Below are 17,393 nucleotides of genomic sequence, written 5' to 3'. Positions count from 1 at the left end.
TAAGGCAGCAGCATTCATTGCAGTTCCTGTCCTTTTTGATCATACAGAAGAATTCGGAGTCGGACTTTTACGGCACAGTAAACAATAGGGATATAGAAAAATTGTGATCTTTATTAAAACATAAACAAATACATGGTATACAAAGGACATAAAGAGAAGGTTTAAAAACCATATGCATGGAGATACATGATATATGGTGTGAGCCCAAGTGTATCAACGCGTTTCGCCGTTAAGTTTCGTCAGGATACATTAGGGATTCATTAGTTGCAAGAACAAGGAAAATGGGTCTCACAGTCTTGCAGAAGAGTCAGTCTTTATCAACATGTAGTTAAAGAAGAAATTTTGTCCAATAAAGGAAAAAAGAGTAGGCTCATAGAGAGAGAGATAAAGAGAGAGAGAGAGAGAGAGAGAGAGAGAGAGAGAGAGAGAGATTCTCATAACATGGAGTCAGAAGGAACCAGTGGCTCCAAAATTGAGATGTACTCATATTATAGCCTCAATCGGGCAGTAGAACATGAAGATAACCACAGAGGGCAAGAAATGACTCTAGAAACGATCTTCCGATCCAAGATATCAAGTAAACAAATCGGTTCATCTATATCCGGGCATAGGAGTATACCATATTCAAATACATGCTGCAGTCCTTACATAGATTTGGTAATGTTAAGATATCAGGATAGCCCCCTGAGAGAGAGAGAGAGCGAAATGCAGAGCATTATCAGCAGGGCCGAACCGCCCTATAGGCTTACTATGCAAGTCGCTTAGGGCCCCGTAAAGCTGCGAAGGGCCCCCCAAATTACTAGAGGCCCTGCCTGGTGAGAAGTCATTTTTGCCCCCTCACCACCCCGCTTCTCAACTCGCTGGCTGCATGGGAGAAGAGGAGGTAAGAAGTCAGCACCCCCCGCTTCTCACTTTAATGTAAGATGTCATTTCCGACAGCAGAACACCCCCTCCCCCCCCGCTTTACATTTTCAGGAGACAAGATATCAGGATAGTTCACTGCTCTGCATTTCGCTCTCTCTCAGGGGGCTATACTGATATCTCAACATTACCAAATCTATGTAAGGACTGCAGCATGTATTTGAATACGGTATACTCCTATGCAGAGCTTTTTTTCTCAGAAAATAGGTGCAGGAACTCAACCACGACCCGTTCAGAATTCACAAACAGTAGAAGGGTCTTAAAGGGGCATTAAATACCAGAATTGCATTACATATAGAGTGCAGAGTTCAGGGGGGTTACAAAGCTGTCACTTGTAAACACAGAAACCAGACTTCTGTGTTTACAAGTTATTGTGGTGAGCAGGCACCAAAGGGTCTGAGCCAAAGGTGGTGGAATAGAGTTCCCCCAAGTTCCCCCTGAAAAAAAGCCCTGCTCCTATGCCCGGATATAGCTGAACCTATTTGTTTACTTGATATCTTGGATCGGAAGATCGTTTCTAGAGTCATTTCTTGCCCTCTGTGGTTATCTTCATGTTTTACCCCCTGATTGAGGCTATAATATGAGTAAATCTCAATTTTGGAGCCACTGGTTCCCTCTGACTCCATGTTATGAGAATCTCTCTCTCTCTCTCTCTCTCTCTCTCTCTCTCTCTCTCTCTCTCTCTGAGCCTACTCTTTTTTCCTTTATTGGACACAATTTCTTCTTTAACTACATGTTGATCAAGACTGACTCTTCTGCAAGACAGTGAGACCCGTTTTCCTTGTTCTTGCAACTAAATAATCCCTAATGGATCCTGACGAAGCTTAACGGCGAAACGTGTTGATGCACTTGGGCTCACATCATATGTATCTCCATGTATATGGTTTTTAAACCTTCTCTTTATGTCCTTTGTATACCATGTATGTGTTTATGTTTTAATAAAGACTACTATTTTTTATATCCCGATTGTTTACTGTGCCGTTAAAGTCTGACCCCCTTTGGGTCCCCCTTTTTTTGTGCTTTTTTTATTTTTATTTTCATGTCCTTTTTGAACCCCCCCAATCTGCTGAAGCGCTCAAGGTCACCTCTTCTGCTTACCCTTCAGCCCAGCCCTGCTGTACCCCACTTCCTAGCTCTGCCAGCCATGGAGATCAGCGGACATCCATTCCCAACTGGAATATAAGATGTGTGATGCAAAAAAGAAGGAAGGATTTCTGGACAGCCGCACTCCAAAACGTTTTCTTTTATTGTGAAATGAAAAACACAGGCTACATGCCACAGCAAACAGGGTACAACTGACGCGTTTCACTCTAAACTTTAGTGCTTAATCATGAGCTTTTGTGTGCATTGAGCCTTTAAATGCTATAAATGCCCAAATACCACCAAAACCAAGATGTAAGAGAAGGCTTCATTTCTTTTCCACGTCTGGATGCACAATACATGCTCGGCTGAAAAGGCCAGCTCAGCTCATTAACCGTGGACGTGGAAAAGGTCCCAGTGACATTTCAAAGTGTTGTTCTTCCTTCGTATACACACACACAGCTGGCGTTTTGGTTGGAACAACACTGTACTAGATAAAGGTCACGGTGTCTGGACAGATGGCAGGAGCCTTCATCCCTCCATCAGATTACCCAACGAGACGAAGTCTCTATCCCTCCCCTTCCCCTGAGGTGGTGTTTTAATGCAAATCGGTGTTTAAAGAGCCTGTTTCCCTAATAACACTGACGTTGGCTCGTTACGAGAAGCCATCTGTCTCTGCGGTCACCGTCTGAGCTTCATGTGCAGGTATCTCAATCTGTAAACGAAGGATAAAGGGCAGAAATGAAAAGTACGCGCCAATCAAAAATGAAGAAATTAAAATGAGATTTATACAAGTAACATGGACTGGCTTCTGAATAATTCAGCTTTTTTCCCCACGCAGGCGTCGCTGTAGTGTATCAATCCACCTTAGTCCTTTATGTCAGACATAGGCCTCATGCCCATGGACGTTTTAACCACTTCTTTCCCGCCGTAAAGCGCGGTGACGTACAACACGTACCACGGCACTATAAAGGGGGAAGTTCCATTCGAATGGCGCCACCCTTTGGGCTGGCTTTTGCTAATTTCCCCGTATCATAACTTGCTTCTGAGCATGTGCGTTTCCCCCCCCCCCTCGTTAAAGCGTACACACGACTGTTTTTCACGACGTGAAAAAGGACGACGTGAAAAACGACGAGAAAAAATAGAGCAGGTTCTAAGGGCCAGATTCAGGTAGAAGTAGATACGTTACACCGCCGCAAGTTTTCTTTTTTTTTTCAAGTGTATTTTGTGCGTGTACTCGAGAGAGGAGCCGGACTGCAGGAGTTGGGAGTAGGCAGGCCTCCCCCAGAGGCAATCTGCCACCTTTCTCCATGCCCCGAGTGGCAATGGCGGGTGTGTGAGGGGGTCCTCCCACACAGCCCGCCCTACATGCTCCGCTTTGAAGCCCAACGGGGCAGAGGGACTCCCTATAAGGGAGTGAGAGGATTTAGCCCGCTCAACCAGCCCCGTTAGTCCTTCGCCTCTCTTTTTTAGAGACCGCGTGGTCAAAGTGCGTGCATGTTAACCCAATTTCGAGTGCGTGTAAGTGTTCATCGCTCATCCGCCGCAAGTTTTCATCGCAAGTGCCTGATTCACAGAGCACTTGCAATGAAAACCTACGCCGGCCGTCTCCTGGCGTAAGCCCGCGTAATTCAAAGGGGCGTATGCCATTTAAATTAGGCGCGCTCCCGCGCCGGACCTACTGCGCATGCTCCCTTTTGAATTACCCGCCGTGCTTTGCGCGAAGTGACGTAATTTTCTCGAACGGCGACGCGCGTAGCGTCATTCCGTATTCCCGGACGGCTTACGCAAATGACGTGAATTTTTTAATTTCGACGCGGGAACGACGGCCATACTTTATACAGCACATACGTGTGCTGTGTAAAGTTAAGGCACCCAAAACGACGACTAACTTTGCGACGGGAAACTAGACTAGCGGCGACGTAGCGAACGCGAAAAACCGTCGTGGATCGCTGTAACTCCTAATTTGCATACCCGACGCTGGTTTACGACGCAAACTCCCCCCCAGCGGCGGCCGCGGTACTGCATCCTAAGATCCGACAGTGTAAAACAATTACACCTGTCGGATCTTCTGGCTATCTATGCGTAACTGATTCTATGAATCAGTCGCATAGATACTCTGAGAGATACGACGGCGTATCTCGGCTGTGAATCTGGCCCTAAATTTTTATTGGCCATTTTTCTTGTAGAGAAAAACGCTCTGGAGCCCACACACGACCGTTTTTCATGAACAATTTAAAAAATTGCATTTTTCTCGTCAAGAAAAACGGTCGTTTGTACGCGGCATTAGACTCGGTGCAGGCATTTATTTAGAGATACTCGGGATCCGAGCATTTTGTGGTCATGTTGGAGCATCGGGTGTATATCCAGTTATACTGGAGCTCTAATTGTATCAAGTTTTATTTTGTTGCCTCCAGCTTGGAAGTCACTTACTAGATCAATAGAGGACATCAGAATACTCATTACTGCTTAATATGACCTCTGCAGCACAATGCACATTACTGAATCAATACTGAATTCAAATATTCTTAAGCCTCAGTCACACGGGCAATGGCATATGTAGGTTTATAGGACCAGAGCTTTTTTTCTCAGAAAATAGGTGCAGGAACTCAACCACGCCCCCGTTCATATTTCACAAACAGTAGGAGGGTCTTAAAGGGGCATTAAAACCAGGATTGCATTACAAACAGAATGCAGAGTACAGGGGGTTACACACAGAGGCCCAGATTCAAGAAGCTATTGCGCCCGCGCAACCATAGGTTGCGCGGCGCAATAGCTGTTTTGCTCCCGCGTAGCGAATGCCCCTGATTCAGGAACATCGCTACGCGGACTGCAGCCTAGGATATGACAGACATAAGCCTCCTTATGCCTTCATATCTCAGGCTGCATTCTTGCGTTGGCCGCTAGGGGGCACGGCCATTGTGATCGGCGTATAGTATGCAAATTGCATACTACCACCGATTCACAAAAGTTGCGCGGGCCCTGCGCACGCAAGGTACGGAGTTTCCGTACGGCGACTTTAGCGCAAGGCTGCTCCTGCTAATAGTAGGAGCAGCCAATGCTAAAGTATAGCCGCCCTTCCCGCTCGTGAAATTTAAATTTCACGTCGTTTACGTAAGTGATTCGTGAATGGCGCTGGACGCCATTCACGTTCACTTAGAAGCAAATGACGTCCTTGCGACGTCATTTGCCGCAATGCACGTCGGGAAAGTTTCCCGACGGAGCATGCGCTGTTCGCTCGGCGTGGGAGCGCGCCTAATTTAAATGATTCCCGCCCCCGGCGGGATCATTTACATTAGGCGCCCTTACGCCGGGCTAATTAGCATAGCGCCCGCGCAAATTTACGGAGTTACTGCTCCGTGAATCGCGGGCAAATCGAAATATTTGCGTGGGCGCAGAGCAAAAATCGTTGCCCTTTGCCCACGCAAATATTGCGCGGATCTACCTGAATCTGGGCCAGAGTGTAGAGCTGTCACTTGTAAACACAGAAACCAGACTTCTGTGTTTACAAGTAATTGTGGTGAGCAGGCACCAAAGGGTCTGAGCCAGAGGTGGTGGAACTGAGTTCCCCCAAGTTCCCCCAGAAAAAAAGCCCTGTATAGGACATTTATGAACACCTACAAGACACATTGAAAAGCATTGCGCTTCTTTTCCATGTGAATCGTGGAAATATATGGTGTATAAAAGGTATAAAAATATTAACGAACAAAGCCAACAAAAAAAAGTTTTAATTATTAATAGTTTAAAGAAAGAAGTGAACAGAATAAAGAAAACAGCAGGAAAATAAATGAATAATTAAATGGAGAAGGAGAATAGGGAGTTAATTAAGGCTGATTAGGGTAAATTGAGGGTAAATTGAGGGGATAAAGAGAGGAACATTTAATAAAAAACATAAACATTCTTTTTTTTTTTTTACTTGACAGGTTGCTTTAAACTGACTTCATCTGTAGATCGAAGTTCACCCCCTTTGATCTGTAGATAAATAAACAGAAAGATACAAAAAGAAACAGTACCAGAACACTGCCCATTTTATACATACCTCCCCCAAGCACAGTACCAGAGCACTGGCCATAAGATACATACCCCCCACGCACAGTCCCAGAGCACTGCCCATAATATACATACCCCCCACGCACAGTACCAGAGCACTGCCCATAATATACATACCCCCCCCCCCCCAAGCACAGTACCAGAGCACTGCCCATAATATACATACCCCCCCAAGCACAATACCAGAGCACTGCCCATAAAATACATACCCCCCACACACAGTACCAGAGCACTGCCCATAAGATACATACCTCCCCCAAGCACAGTACCAGAGCACTGCCCATAAGATACATACCCCCCCCACGCACAGTACCAGAGTACTGCCCATAAGATACATACCCCCCCCCACGCACAGTACCAGAGCACTACCCATAATATACATACCCCCCCCACGCACAGTACCAGAGCACTGCCCATAATATACATACCCCCCCAATCACAGTACCAGAGCACTGCCCATAAAATACATACCCCCCCACGCACAGTACCAGAGTACTGCCCATAATTTACATACCCCCCCCACGCACAGTACCAGAGTGCTGCCCATAATATACATACCCCCCCCACGCACAGTACCAGAGCACTGCCCATAAGATACATACCCCCCCCACGCACAGTACCAGAGCACTGCCCATAATATACATACCCCCCCACGCACAGTACCAGAGCACTGCCCATAAGATACATACCCCCCCCCACGCACAGTACCAGAGCACTGCCCATAAGATACATACCCCCCCCACGCACAGTACCAGAGCACTGCCCATAATATACATACCCCCCCCCCACGCACAGTACCAGAGCACTGCCCATAAGATACATACCCCCCCCACGCACAGTACCAGAGCACTGCCCATAAGATACATACCCCCCCCCCCCACGCACAGTACCAGAGCACTGCCCATAATATACATACCCCCCCAAGCACAGTATCAGAGCACTGCCCATAATATACATTCCCCCCCCAAGCACAGTACCAGAGCACTGCCCATAAGATACATACCCCCCCCACGCACAGTGCCAGAGCACTGCCCATAAGATACATACCCCCCCACGCACAGTACCAGAGCACTGCCCATAATATACATACCCCCCCCCCCCAAGCACAGTACCAGAGTACTGCCCATAATATACATACCCCCCACGCACAGTGCCAGAACACTGCCCATAATTTACATACCCCCCCCCCACTCACAGTACCAGAGTGCTGCTCATAATATACATACCTCCCCCAAGCACAGTACCAGAGCACTGCCCATAATATACATACCCCCCCCAAGAACAATACCAGAGCACTGCCCATAATATACATACCCCCCCGCCAAGCACAAATACACAATGTCCATTCAGAAAGGGAGGGGGCTGGTAAATCACATATTTACTGGCCCCTTCCGTCACTCATCCTAAAACATCTCCACAGTAACAGCCGGCGGGGAAGGAGAGGAGGGAAGCCGGAAGCGCTTTGGGAGTTAGGGGGGGGGGGCAGTAGGGGGAATCTGTGATGCACAGGGTGATTAGGATGTGCCAGGTGTGCGCACGCCTATGACCAGAGCACTGCCCATAATATACATACCTCCCCCAGCATAGTACCAGAGCACTGCCAATAATATACATACCTCCCCCAGCATAGTACCAGAGCACTGCCAATAATATACATACCTCCCCCAGCATAGTACCAGAGCACTGCCAATAATATACATACCTCCCCCAGCATAGTACCAGAGCACTGCCAATAATATACATACCTCCCCCAGCATAGTACCAGAGCACTGCCAATAATATACATACCTCCCCCAAGCACAGTACCAGAGCGCTGCCCATAATCCACATGCATTCCCTGAGTACAAAACCAAAGTACTGCCCATTAAACTCATCTGTTCTTCAAGTACAGTGCCAAAAAGCTACCTGTAATTAGGGTGACCACTAGTCCCGGATTTCCCGGGACAGTCCCGCATTTTGCATGTCTGTCCCGAGCACATTCATTCCAGGACAATCCAGTGTTCCGGAATGAAACTGGCACAGCCACCCCCCTCCCGGGGCCAATCTGATGCCCCCAAAAAAGGCCGCCACATCACCGCTTTACTCACTGACAGTACTTGTCCTGTCCGGGAATGTCTGGAGGAGCACAGTCCCCGCCCCCTGATTGTGATTGGAGAAATCATTAATTCCGCCTCTTGTGTCCAATCGCTGTGCTGTGATTCGTTACAGCACAAGCTGATTTTTGGGAAGGGAGGATGTCCCTGAATGGTGGTTTGGAAATGTGGTCACCCTACCTGTAATACACATGCATCTCCTGAGCACAGCACAGAGTAGTGCTGCCCATAATATACATAGGCCCACCAAGCACAGTAGTGTGCCTGAGCATGGCACCAAGTAGACTGTGAGAATGCAGCCCTGGTCAGGAGCACACATGTCAGGATGGCTACTTGGGGCCCCCTGGGAGACCCTGCAAGGCAATGGAGCCACCCTATAGGTAGACATTAAACACACCAAACTGTCAAAGGCTCATTATGTTGCAAAAAAATAATAATAATGAGGTATGGTATGCCGCTACATTTATTTTGATGGAGGGTTTACAGTAATAACACTTTAAGGGCCAGATTCACAGAAAAAAGTACGCCGGAGTATCTGCTGATACTCCGGCGTACTTTCAAATTTGTCGCGTCGTATCTTTATTTGTAATTCACAAACAAAGATACGACGGCTTTTGGCTAAAATCCGACAGGCGTACGCCTGCCTTCGGATCTTAGGTGTAATTTTCCGGCGGCCGCTGGGTGGAGTTCGCGTCGTTTTCCAGCGTCGGGTATGCAAATTAGCTGATTACGGCGATCCACGAAGATACGCGCGTTCGTCGCAATCTCTTACGTCGTCGCTAGTCAGTTTTTCCCATCGTAAAGTTAAGAGTTCTATTTAGATGGTGTAAAATGACACCATCCATGTTAAAGTATGGCCGTCGTTCCCGCGTCAAATTAAAATTTTTTTTTTTTTTTGCGTAAGACGTCCGGGAATACGAAAGTACGTTACGCACGTCGCCGTTCAAAAAACACGTCGGGGCGCGGTAATTTTGCGCAAAGCACGGCGGGAAATTTCCTGACGGAGCATGCGCAGAACGTTCGGCGCGGGAACGCGCTTAATTTAAATGGTACACGCCCCATTTGAATTAGGTGGGCTTGCGCCGGACTGCTTTACGCTACGCCGCCGCAAGTTTACAGGCAAGTGCTTTGTGAATCAAGCACTTACGCCGAAAACTTGCGGCGGCGTAACGTAAAGGGGATACGTTACGCCGCCGTAGATATTCGTGAATCTGGCCCTAAGTTACTACTTTTGATTTTATATAACATCCTCATCTTGGTGTGGAATTTCAGCCTTTGCAGAATTGCCCAGAGAACTTGTACTGATAAGGAATGGGGCTTGTAAGCGCCATATGACATATTCTTTGTTCCATCGTGGATCCCTCCCGTTCTACTTCTAGAAATATGATGTTGTTGTTGTTGTTGTCTTCGCTATGAATTGGGTGACGTCTTTTGACATACATTAAGCCCCAGCCCTCCCCTGACGGTGACAGGTGTAAGCTGCTTTATTGTGACGGATTTCGAGTTGTTGTCTGCATCCTTGGGGGGCAGCCCTGAAATGCCTGGCTTACCTCCGCAGCCTTGCACTTCTTAAGAGGCCGTGGAAAGGGATTTATATCGCTGGCGAGCCGCCAGACCGCTTGGTCCCCCCAATCTTTTTCTTGCCTTGACCTTGTTTTCGTCGTCTGAGCTGGATTGGAAGAGCATTTGTCATATCATGAACCCGTGACACAGATCCTGTTTAAGAACATCCTCATCCCAACTTAGCTTGCTCGGTGGGCATTGCATGCTGGGAGTTGGCGTGCTTAGGCGGAGTGGCATGTGATCTATATAAGCTTGTTACATGGAAAGCTCATTCTGAATTGTGCAGCCACCAGCCAGTCACCAAGTGTGATCGGACTATCCCGCTCTCCCCAGCATGGTTCTGGACATGGATGAGTGTGTCTTCTTCACAACCATCGAAGTAAGTAGAAAGAAATTATCTGCCGCTTTCCAGGAGCTGGAGATACATGGAAGGCTGGATGGAGATATTCATACATGGATGGATGGATAGATCGATAGATAGATAGATAGATCGATAGATAGATAGATACAGTGCCGATCCTGACCTCCCTGGGCAGGGCCGCCATCAGGGGGGTACAGGCAGTACACCTGTAAGGGGCCCGGAGGCCCATAGGGCCCCATATGGCAATTTTTTTTTTTATTAAAGGGACAATTTTTTTTTAAGAGGTCCAGAGGTCCCCAGGGGCCCGAAGGCCCCCAGGGCCCCGGATGGAAACCCCCCCTTTTTTTATTTATTTTTTATAAAAAAAAAAATCTAATATATTTTTATTAAAGGGACAATTTTTTTTAGGGGTACGGGGGGCCCGGGGATCCCCAGGGCCCCGGATGACAACCCCCCGTTTTTTTTTTATAAAAAAATAATATTTTTTTTATATATTTTTTTTATTTATTATATATATATATATATATATATATATATATATATATATTTATATTTATTATTATTATTATTATTATTAAAGGGCCCAGAGGTCCCCAGAGCCCCGGATGGCAACCCCCCCTTTTTTTTTATAAAAAAAAAAAAAAATGTTATATTATTTTATTTCTTTTTTTTTCTTTTTTTTTATATATATATATTTTTTTTTATTAAAGGGCTCAGAGGTCCCCAGGGCCCCATGTGGCAAACCCCCTTTTTATATTTTTTATAAATGTTTATTTTTTTATTTTTGTTTATATATATTTATTTTTTATGTTTTTATTAAAGGGCCCAGAGGTCCCCAGGGCCCTGGATGGCAACCCCCCCCCTTTTTTTTATAAATGTTTATTTATATATATATATATATATATATATATATATATATATATATATATATATATATATATATATATATATATATATATATATATATGTTTTTATTAAAGGGCCCAGGGGTTTCTTTTTTTTATTATTATTAAAGGGCCCAGAGGTCCTGGATGGCAACCCCCCTTTTTTGTAATTTTTTCTATAAAAAAATCTAATATATTTATTTGTTATTTTTTATTAAAGGGCCAATATATATATATATATATACATATATTTTTTATTAAGGGGCCCAGAGGTCCCCAGGGCCCCGGATGGCTACCCCCCTTCTTTATATATTTTTTCCTTTATTTCTTCTTTTTTTGTAAAGGGCCCGCCGCTTCTCAATTCTTCGCAGCAGCCCCCCCCCTTCTCAATTTCAGGTGGCAGCACCCCCCCCGGTTCTCTGCTCAAGGGGGCCCATGCCTGAAGCTGTGTAAGGGGCCCCATAATTCCTGATAGCTGCCCTGCCCCTGGGGCCCTAAGCAAAACGACATGGCACATTAAGAATGAGAAGTGGGGGGGGGGCTGACGACAGTGACACTTGGAACCTGCTCGGAGACACTCTGTTTCCAAGTGTCTCAGAGGGTCTCTTGAGAGCTGGTTCTCAATTTTTCCGACAAGAAAAGTTCCAATCGTCTGTATGCATTTCCTAGAACCAGGAAGGGCCGTCTTTAATGTTGATTGGACCCCAGGCAAAAAAAATCTTGCCCGGGGTCCAAAGATTATTATTATTATTAAAGGGCCCAGAGGTCCCCAGGTCCCCAGGGCCTCGGATGGCAACCCCCCCTTTTTTATAAAAAAAAAAATGTTATATTATTTTATTTATTTATTTTTCTTCTTTTTATATATATATTTTTTCTTAAAGGGCTCAGAGGTCCCCAGGGCCCCATGTGGCAAACCCCCTTTTTATATTTGTTATAAATGTTTATTTTTTTATTTTTGTTTATATATATTTATTTTTTATGTTTTTATTAAAGGGCCCAGAGGTTTCTTTTTTTAATTATTATTATTAAAGGGCCCAGAGGTCCTGGATGGCAACCCCCCTTTTTTGTAATTTTTTCTATAAAAAAAAATATTAATATATATATATATATATATATATATATATATATATATATATATATATATATATATATATATATATATATATATATATATATATTATTAAGGGGCCCAGAGGTCCCCAGGGCCCCGGATGGCTACCCCCTTCTTTATATATTTTTTTCTTTATTTCTTCTTTTTTAGTAAAGGGCCCGCCGCTTCTCAATTCTTCGCAGCAGCCCTCCCGCTTCTCAATTTCAGGTGGCAGCACCCCCCCCGGTTCTCTGCTCAAGGGGGCCCATGCCTGAAGCTGTGTAAGGGGCCCCATAATTCCTGATAGCTGCCCTGCCCCTGGGGCCCTAAGCAAAACGACATGGCACATTACGAATGAGAAGTGGGGGGTGCTGACGACAGTGACATGTCACATTAAAGAAAGTTGAGAAGCGGGGGGAGGGGGTGTTCTGCTGTCGGAAATGACATCTTAAATTAAATTGAGAATCAGGGGGTGCTGACTTCTTACCTCTTCTCCTATGCAGCCAGCGAGTTTAGAAGCGGGGTGAGGGGGGCGAAAATGACTTCTCACCAGGCGGGGCCTCTAGTAATTTGGGGGGCCCTTTGCAGCTTTGCAGGGCCCTAAGCGGCTTGCATAGTGAGCCTATAGGGCAGATCGGCCCTGGATAGATAGATAGATAGATAGATAGAAAGATAGATAGATAGATAGATAGATAGATAGATAGATAGATAGATAGATATGCAGATACATAGATAGATAGATAGATAGATAGATAGATATGCAGATACATAGATAGATAGATAGATAGATAGATATGCAGATACATAGATAGATAGATAGATAGATAGATATGCAGATACATAGATAGATAGATAGATAGATAGATAGATAGATATGCAGATACATAGATAGATAGATAGATAGATATGCAGATACATAGATAGATAGATAGATAGATAGATAGATAGATAGATAGATAGATAGATATGCAGATACATAGATAGATAGATAGATAGATAGATAGATAGATAGATAGATAGATAGATAGATAGATATGCAGATACATAGATAGATAGATAGATAGATAGATAGATAGATAGATAGATAGATAGATAGATAGATAGATAGATAGATAGATAGATAGATAGATATGAAAGGATCAATAGACACATGAATAGGTTGATAGATAAATATGGGCAGAAATTTGGATATACAGTAAAACCTTGGATTGCGAGTAACACGGTTTACGAGCATTCCGCAATACAATCTTTTTTTTTTGTTAAGTCCTGACTCGGTTGGCGAGGTTTGTCTCGCAAGACAGGCAGGATTCAAGCCTCTGTGGTGTGCAGTACCGCATTTGGCCAGAGGTGTGGGGGTGCCGGAGCCGATCTAAGCCGTTCGGAAAGTGCAGTACTGCATTTGGCCAGAGATGCGGGGGCACCGGTGTTGCTCGGAGACACTTGGAACCTGCTCGGAGACACTCTGGGCCAGATTCAAGAAGCACTTGCGCCCGCGCAACCATAGGTTGCGTGGCGCAAGGGCTTACTTGCTCCGGTGTAACGAGTGCTCCTGATTCAGGAACCTCGTTACACCGACTGCAGCCTAGGATGTGACAGACATAAGCCTCCTTATGCCTTCACATCCCAGGCTGCATTCTTGCGTTGGCCGCTAGGGGGCGCGGCCTTTGTGATCGGCGTATAGTATGCAAATTGCATACTACCACCGATTCACAAAAGTTGCGCGGGCCCTGCGCACGCAAGGTACGGAGTTTCCGTACGGCCACTTTAGCATAAGGCTGCTCCTGCTAATAGTAGGCGCAACCAATGCTAAAGTATAGCTGCGCTTCCCGCTCGCGACGTTCAAATTTTACGTCGTTTACGTAAGTGATTCGTGAATGGCGCTGGACGCCATTCACGTTCACTTAGAAGCAAATGACGTCCTTGCGACGTCATTTGCCGCAATGCACGTTGGGAAAGTTTCCCAACGGAGCATGCGATGTTCGCTCGGCGCGGGAGCGCGCCTAATTTAAATGATTCCCGCCCCCGGCGGGATCATTTACATTAGGCGCCCTTACGCAGGGCTATTTAGCATATCGCCCGCGCAATTTACGGAGCAACTGCTCCGTGAATCGCGGGCAAAGCGCAATATTTGCGTGGGCGCAGAGAAAATTTTTTGCTCTTTGCCCACGCAAATATTGCGCGATTCTACCTGAATCTGGGCCTCTGTTTCCAAGTGTCTCAGAGGGTCTCTTGAGCTGGTTCTCAATTTTTCCGACAAGAAAAATTCCAATCGTCTGTATGCATTTCCTAGAACCAGGCAGGGCCGTCTTTAATGTTGATTGGACCCCAGGCAAAAAAAATCTTGCCCGGGGTCCAAAGATATGGATATTTTCCCATAAAGTAGCTACACTGGTCCAGATGGGATCAACATAACTATACCAAGCCGATCCATGTGAAAGTTGGAGATCTCTAAAGTAGACAACCCTACTACAATGATCCCCGCGAGCTTCCCGGTCTTGTGCCGGGGGACTGTCCTGCTACTCTATCAGGTTACAGGTTATCATTACCACTTGCTGACTGGTTGCTAGAGGTTACAGCACACATTACGGCTCACTGATTAGTTGCTAAAAGTTACAGCACATGATTTCTTGTTGTTGATTAGTTGTACAGTAATACTACTCACTGATTGGTTGCTAGAGATTACTGTACAGTAATACTGCTCACTGATTGGTTGCTAGAGATTACTGTACAGTAATACTACTCACTGATTGGTTGCTAGAGGTTACAGCACATCATCTCTTCACTGCAGAGGGGCATGATATACATATGAATGCAGCCTTTATTTACATATGAATGCCGTCGGCCTCAGCTATTTACAGATGAATGATGGTTATTTACATATGAATTCCACCGCTATTTACATATGAATGACGGTTATTTACATATGACGGTCTTGGCCATTTACATATGAATGCTCCTGTTATTTACATATGAATGACGGTTATTTACATATGAATGACGGTTATTTACATGTAAACACAGGGGGCCAGATTCTCATAGAATCCGCGGCGGCGTAGCGTAAGCCATTTACACCACGCCGCCGCAACTTACTGGAGCAAGTGCCGTATTCTCTTGCACTTGCTCCGTAATTTGCGGCGGCGTAGTCTAAATGGCCCGGCGTATCCACACGTAAATCAAAGGGGGCGGTTTGTATTTAAATTAAGCACGCCCCCGTGCCGAACGAACTGCGCATGCGCCGGCCTTAAACGTAGGCCACTGCGCATGCTCCGTAGTACGCCGCAAATACATTGGTTGCGACGTGAGCGTAATTAACGCACAGCCCTATTCGCAACGAGTTACGTAAACTACGTAAACCAGACGCTCTCCCGACTGCCATACTTAACATGGCATACGGCGGACCGACGTAAGGTTACCCCTCATATAGCAGGGGTAACCTTACGCTTACGTAAACGACGACGAGGCGGCGCAAAATCGTTCGGGAATCGGCGTATCAGGCTCATTTGCATAGACAAATGAGAAATCGTCGTAAACGCCATCTAGCGGCCAGCGTGGAATTACATCTAAGGTCCGACGGTGTAAGTGACTTACGCCAGTCGGATCTACGCCGTATCTATGCGTAAATGATTCTAGGAATCAGACGCATAGATACCCGGGGCCAAAAACAGAGATACGACGGTGTATCAGGAGATACACCGTCGTATCGCTTTTGAGAATCTGGCCCAGGGTCTGTAGGTGAGTCATCTGTACACAACAAAAGGGCTGAGCTGGGCAGCATTAGTAGCAGCACTTCACACTGAGATATCAGGACACAGCACAGGATTACAACTTCAAGGGACGAGGGAATTTAAACTGGGATAGTTGGCAAGTATGAGGCAGCTGCTTTGGGCCCCACAACAATGACAGCGCCCAGGGCAGCTGCCACTTTTGCCCTGCCTTAAAAACGGCCCTGGAACCAGGATTTGTCATCTCTGAGTCGGCATCTCGGTCCAGGAAGTAGATGGATGTTGCCTGAACAAAGATGATGAGAAAAGCAGAGGAAAGCATTGCCAGGGGGTGAACTGGGATCTGTATGAGATGTAACTTAGCATGTCTACGCATGTAAATTCCACTTTTGCGAGGAGAGCCGGCCAGTTGTTACATAATGTACTCCGCCGTTCTCACTTCTGAATTTGCAGCCGGGAACTTGCAAATGTTTAGTGACTCTTCATCCTGGTGACATTTAATCCATATTGCCATAGAAACTCCAGTGCAAAACATTTTCTGATTTGTTTTATGTGCCGGGAGGATTCATGGAATCAAAGGACTCTTTATGAGAGACGACCTCCTAACTAGACTACATAACCCCCACGGACGTATCTCCCTGAAATTCTGGCTGGGGGGCTTCAGGAACTCTAATGGCGCGTACACACGATCATTTTTCGCCATGAAAAAAACGTTGTTTTAAAAAAATTTCATTTAAAACCATCATGGTTCGGGTTCTGAAAAACAACATTTTTTTTCTGAGCATGCTGCATTTTTTAACAACGTTTTAAACAATGGGGTAGATTCAGGAAGCAATTACGCCTGCGTATCCATAGATACGCAGCGTAATTGCTAAGTAGCGCCGGCGTATCGACTTTCTGTATTCAGAAAGCTCGATACGCCGACTGTAGCCTAAGATACCACTGGCATAAGGCTATTATGCCGTCGTATCTTAGGGTGCATTCTGACGCTGGCCGCTAGGTGGCGTTCCCGTAGTTGTCAGCGTAGAGTATGCAAATTGCTTACTCACGCCGATTCACAAACGTACGCGCGCCCGGCGGTCGTGTTTTACGTCGTTTGCGTTCGTCGCTTTCGTCGTAAGGCTGCTCCTGCTATTAGGAGGCGCAGCCAATGGTAAGTATACCCGTCGTTCCCGTGTCGCGATTTTCGAAATTTACGTCGTTTGCGTAAGTGAATCGTGAATGGCGCTGGACGCCATTTACGTTCACGTCAAAGCAAATGACGTCCCTGCGATGTCATTTACCGCAATGCACGTCGGGAAATTTTCCCGACGGAGCATGCGCAGTAAGTTCGGGCGCGGGAACGCGCCTAATTTAAATGATCCACGCCTTTTACAAAACGCCGCCGCAAATTACGGAGCAAATGCTTCGTGAATGAAGCGTAGCTCCAGTAATTTACGGAGGCGTAGCGTAAAAACGGTACGCTGCGCCGCCGTAGTAGTGCGCTCCCCTACCTGAATCTACCCCAATGTCGTTTTTCGGGTTATAAAAAATGATCGTGTGTGGGCTAAAACGACGTTAAAAACCTGCGCATGCTCAGAAGCAAGTTATGAGACGGGAGCGCTCGTTCTGGTAAAACTACCGTTCGTA

The 17,393-nt window shown here is 45.9% G+C and overlaps 1 protein-coding gene across 2 annotated transcripts in view; it reads left to right on the top strand.

Annotated features, from left to right (window-relative positions):
- The window catches only part of NDRG1 (N-myc downstream regulated 1), a 121,038-nt gene that overhangs the window by 47,805 nt on the left and 55,840 nt on the right, over positions 1–17,393 (top strand). The window contains exon 1 of one of the 2 annotated variants that reach the window (XM_040354995.1): positions 9,978–10,086. The exons of the other annotated variant lie outside the window; for it this stretch is intronic. Within the exon in view, the coding sequence (XP_040210929.1) occupies positions 10,042–10,086 (45 nt within the window). The 5' untranslated portion in view covers positions 9,978–10,041. Of the gene's footprint in view, positions 1–9,977; positions 10,087–17,393 lie in introns of those variants that run through there. 2 annotated transcript variants of the gene reach the window in all.

Source organism: Rana temporaria, chromosome 5, assembly GCF_905171775.1.
Source record: "Rana temporaria chromosome 5, aRanTem1.1, whole genome shotgun sequence".
Classification (NCBI taxonomy): domain Eukaryota; kingdom Metazoa; phylum Chordata; class Amphibia; order Anura; family Ranidae; genus Rana; species Rana temporaria.
The sequence above is the reverse complement of the archived record's forward strand: the minus strand, read 5'-3'. Positions and strand labels throughout refer to the sequence as shown.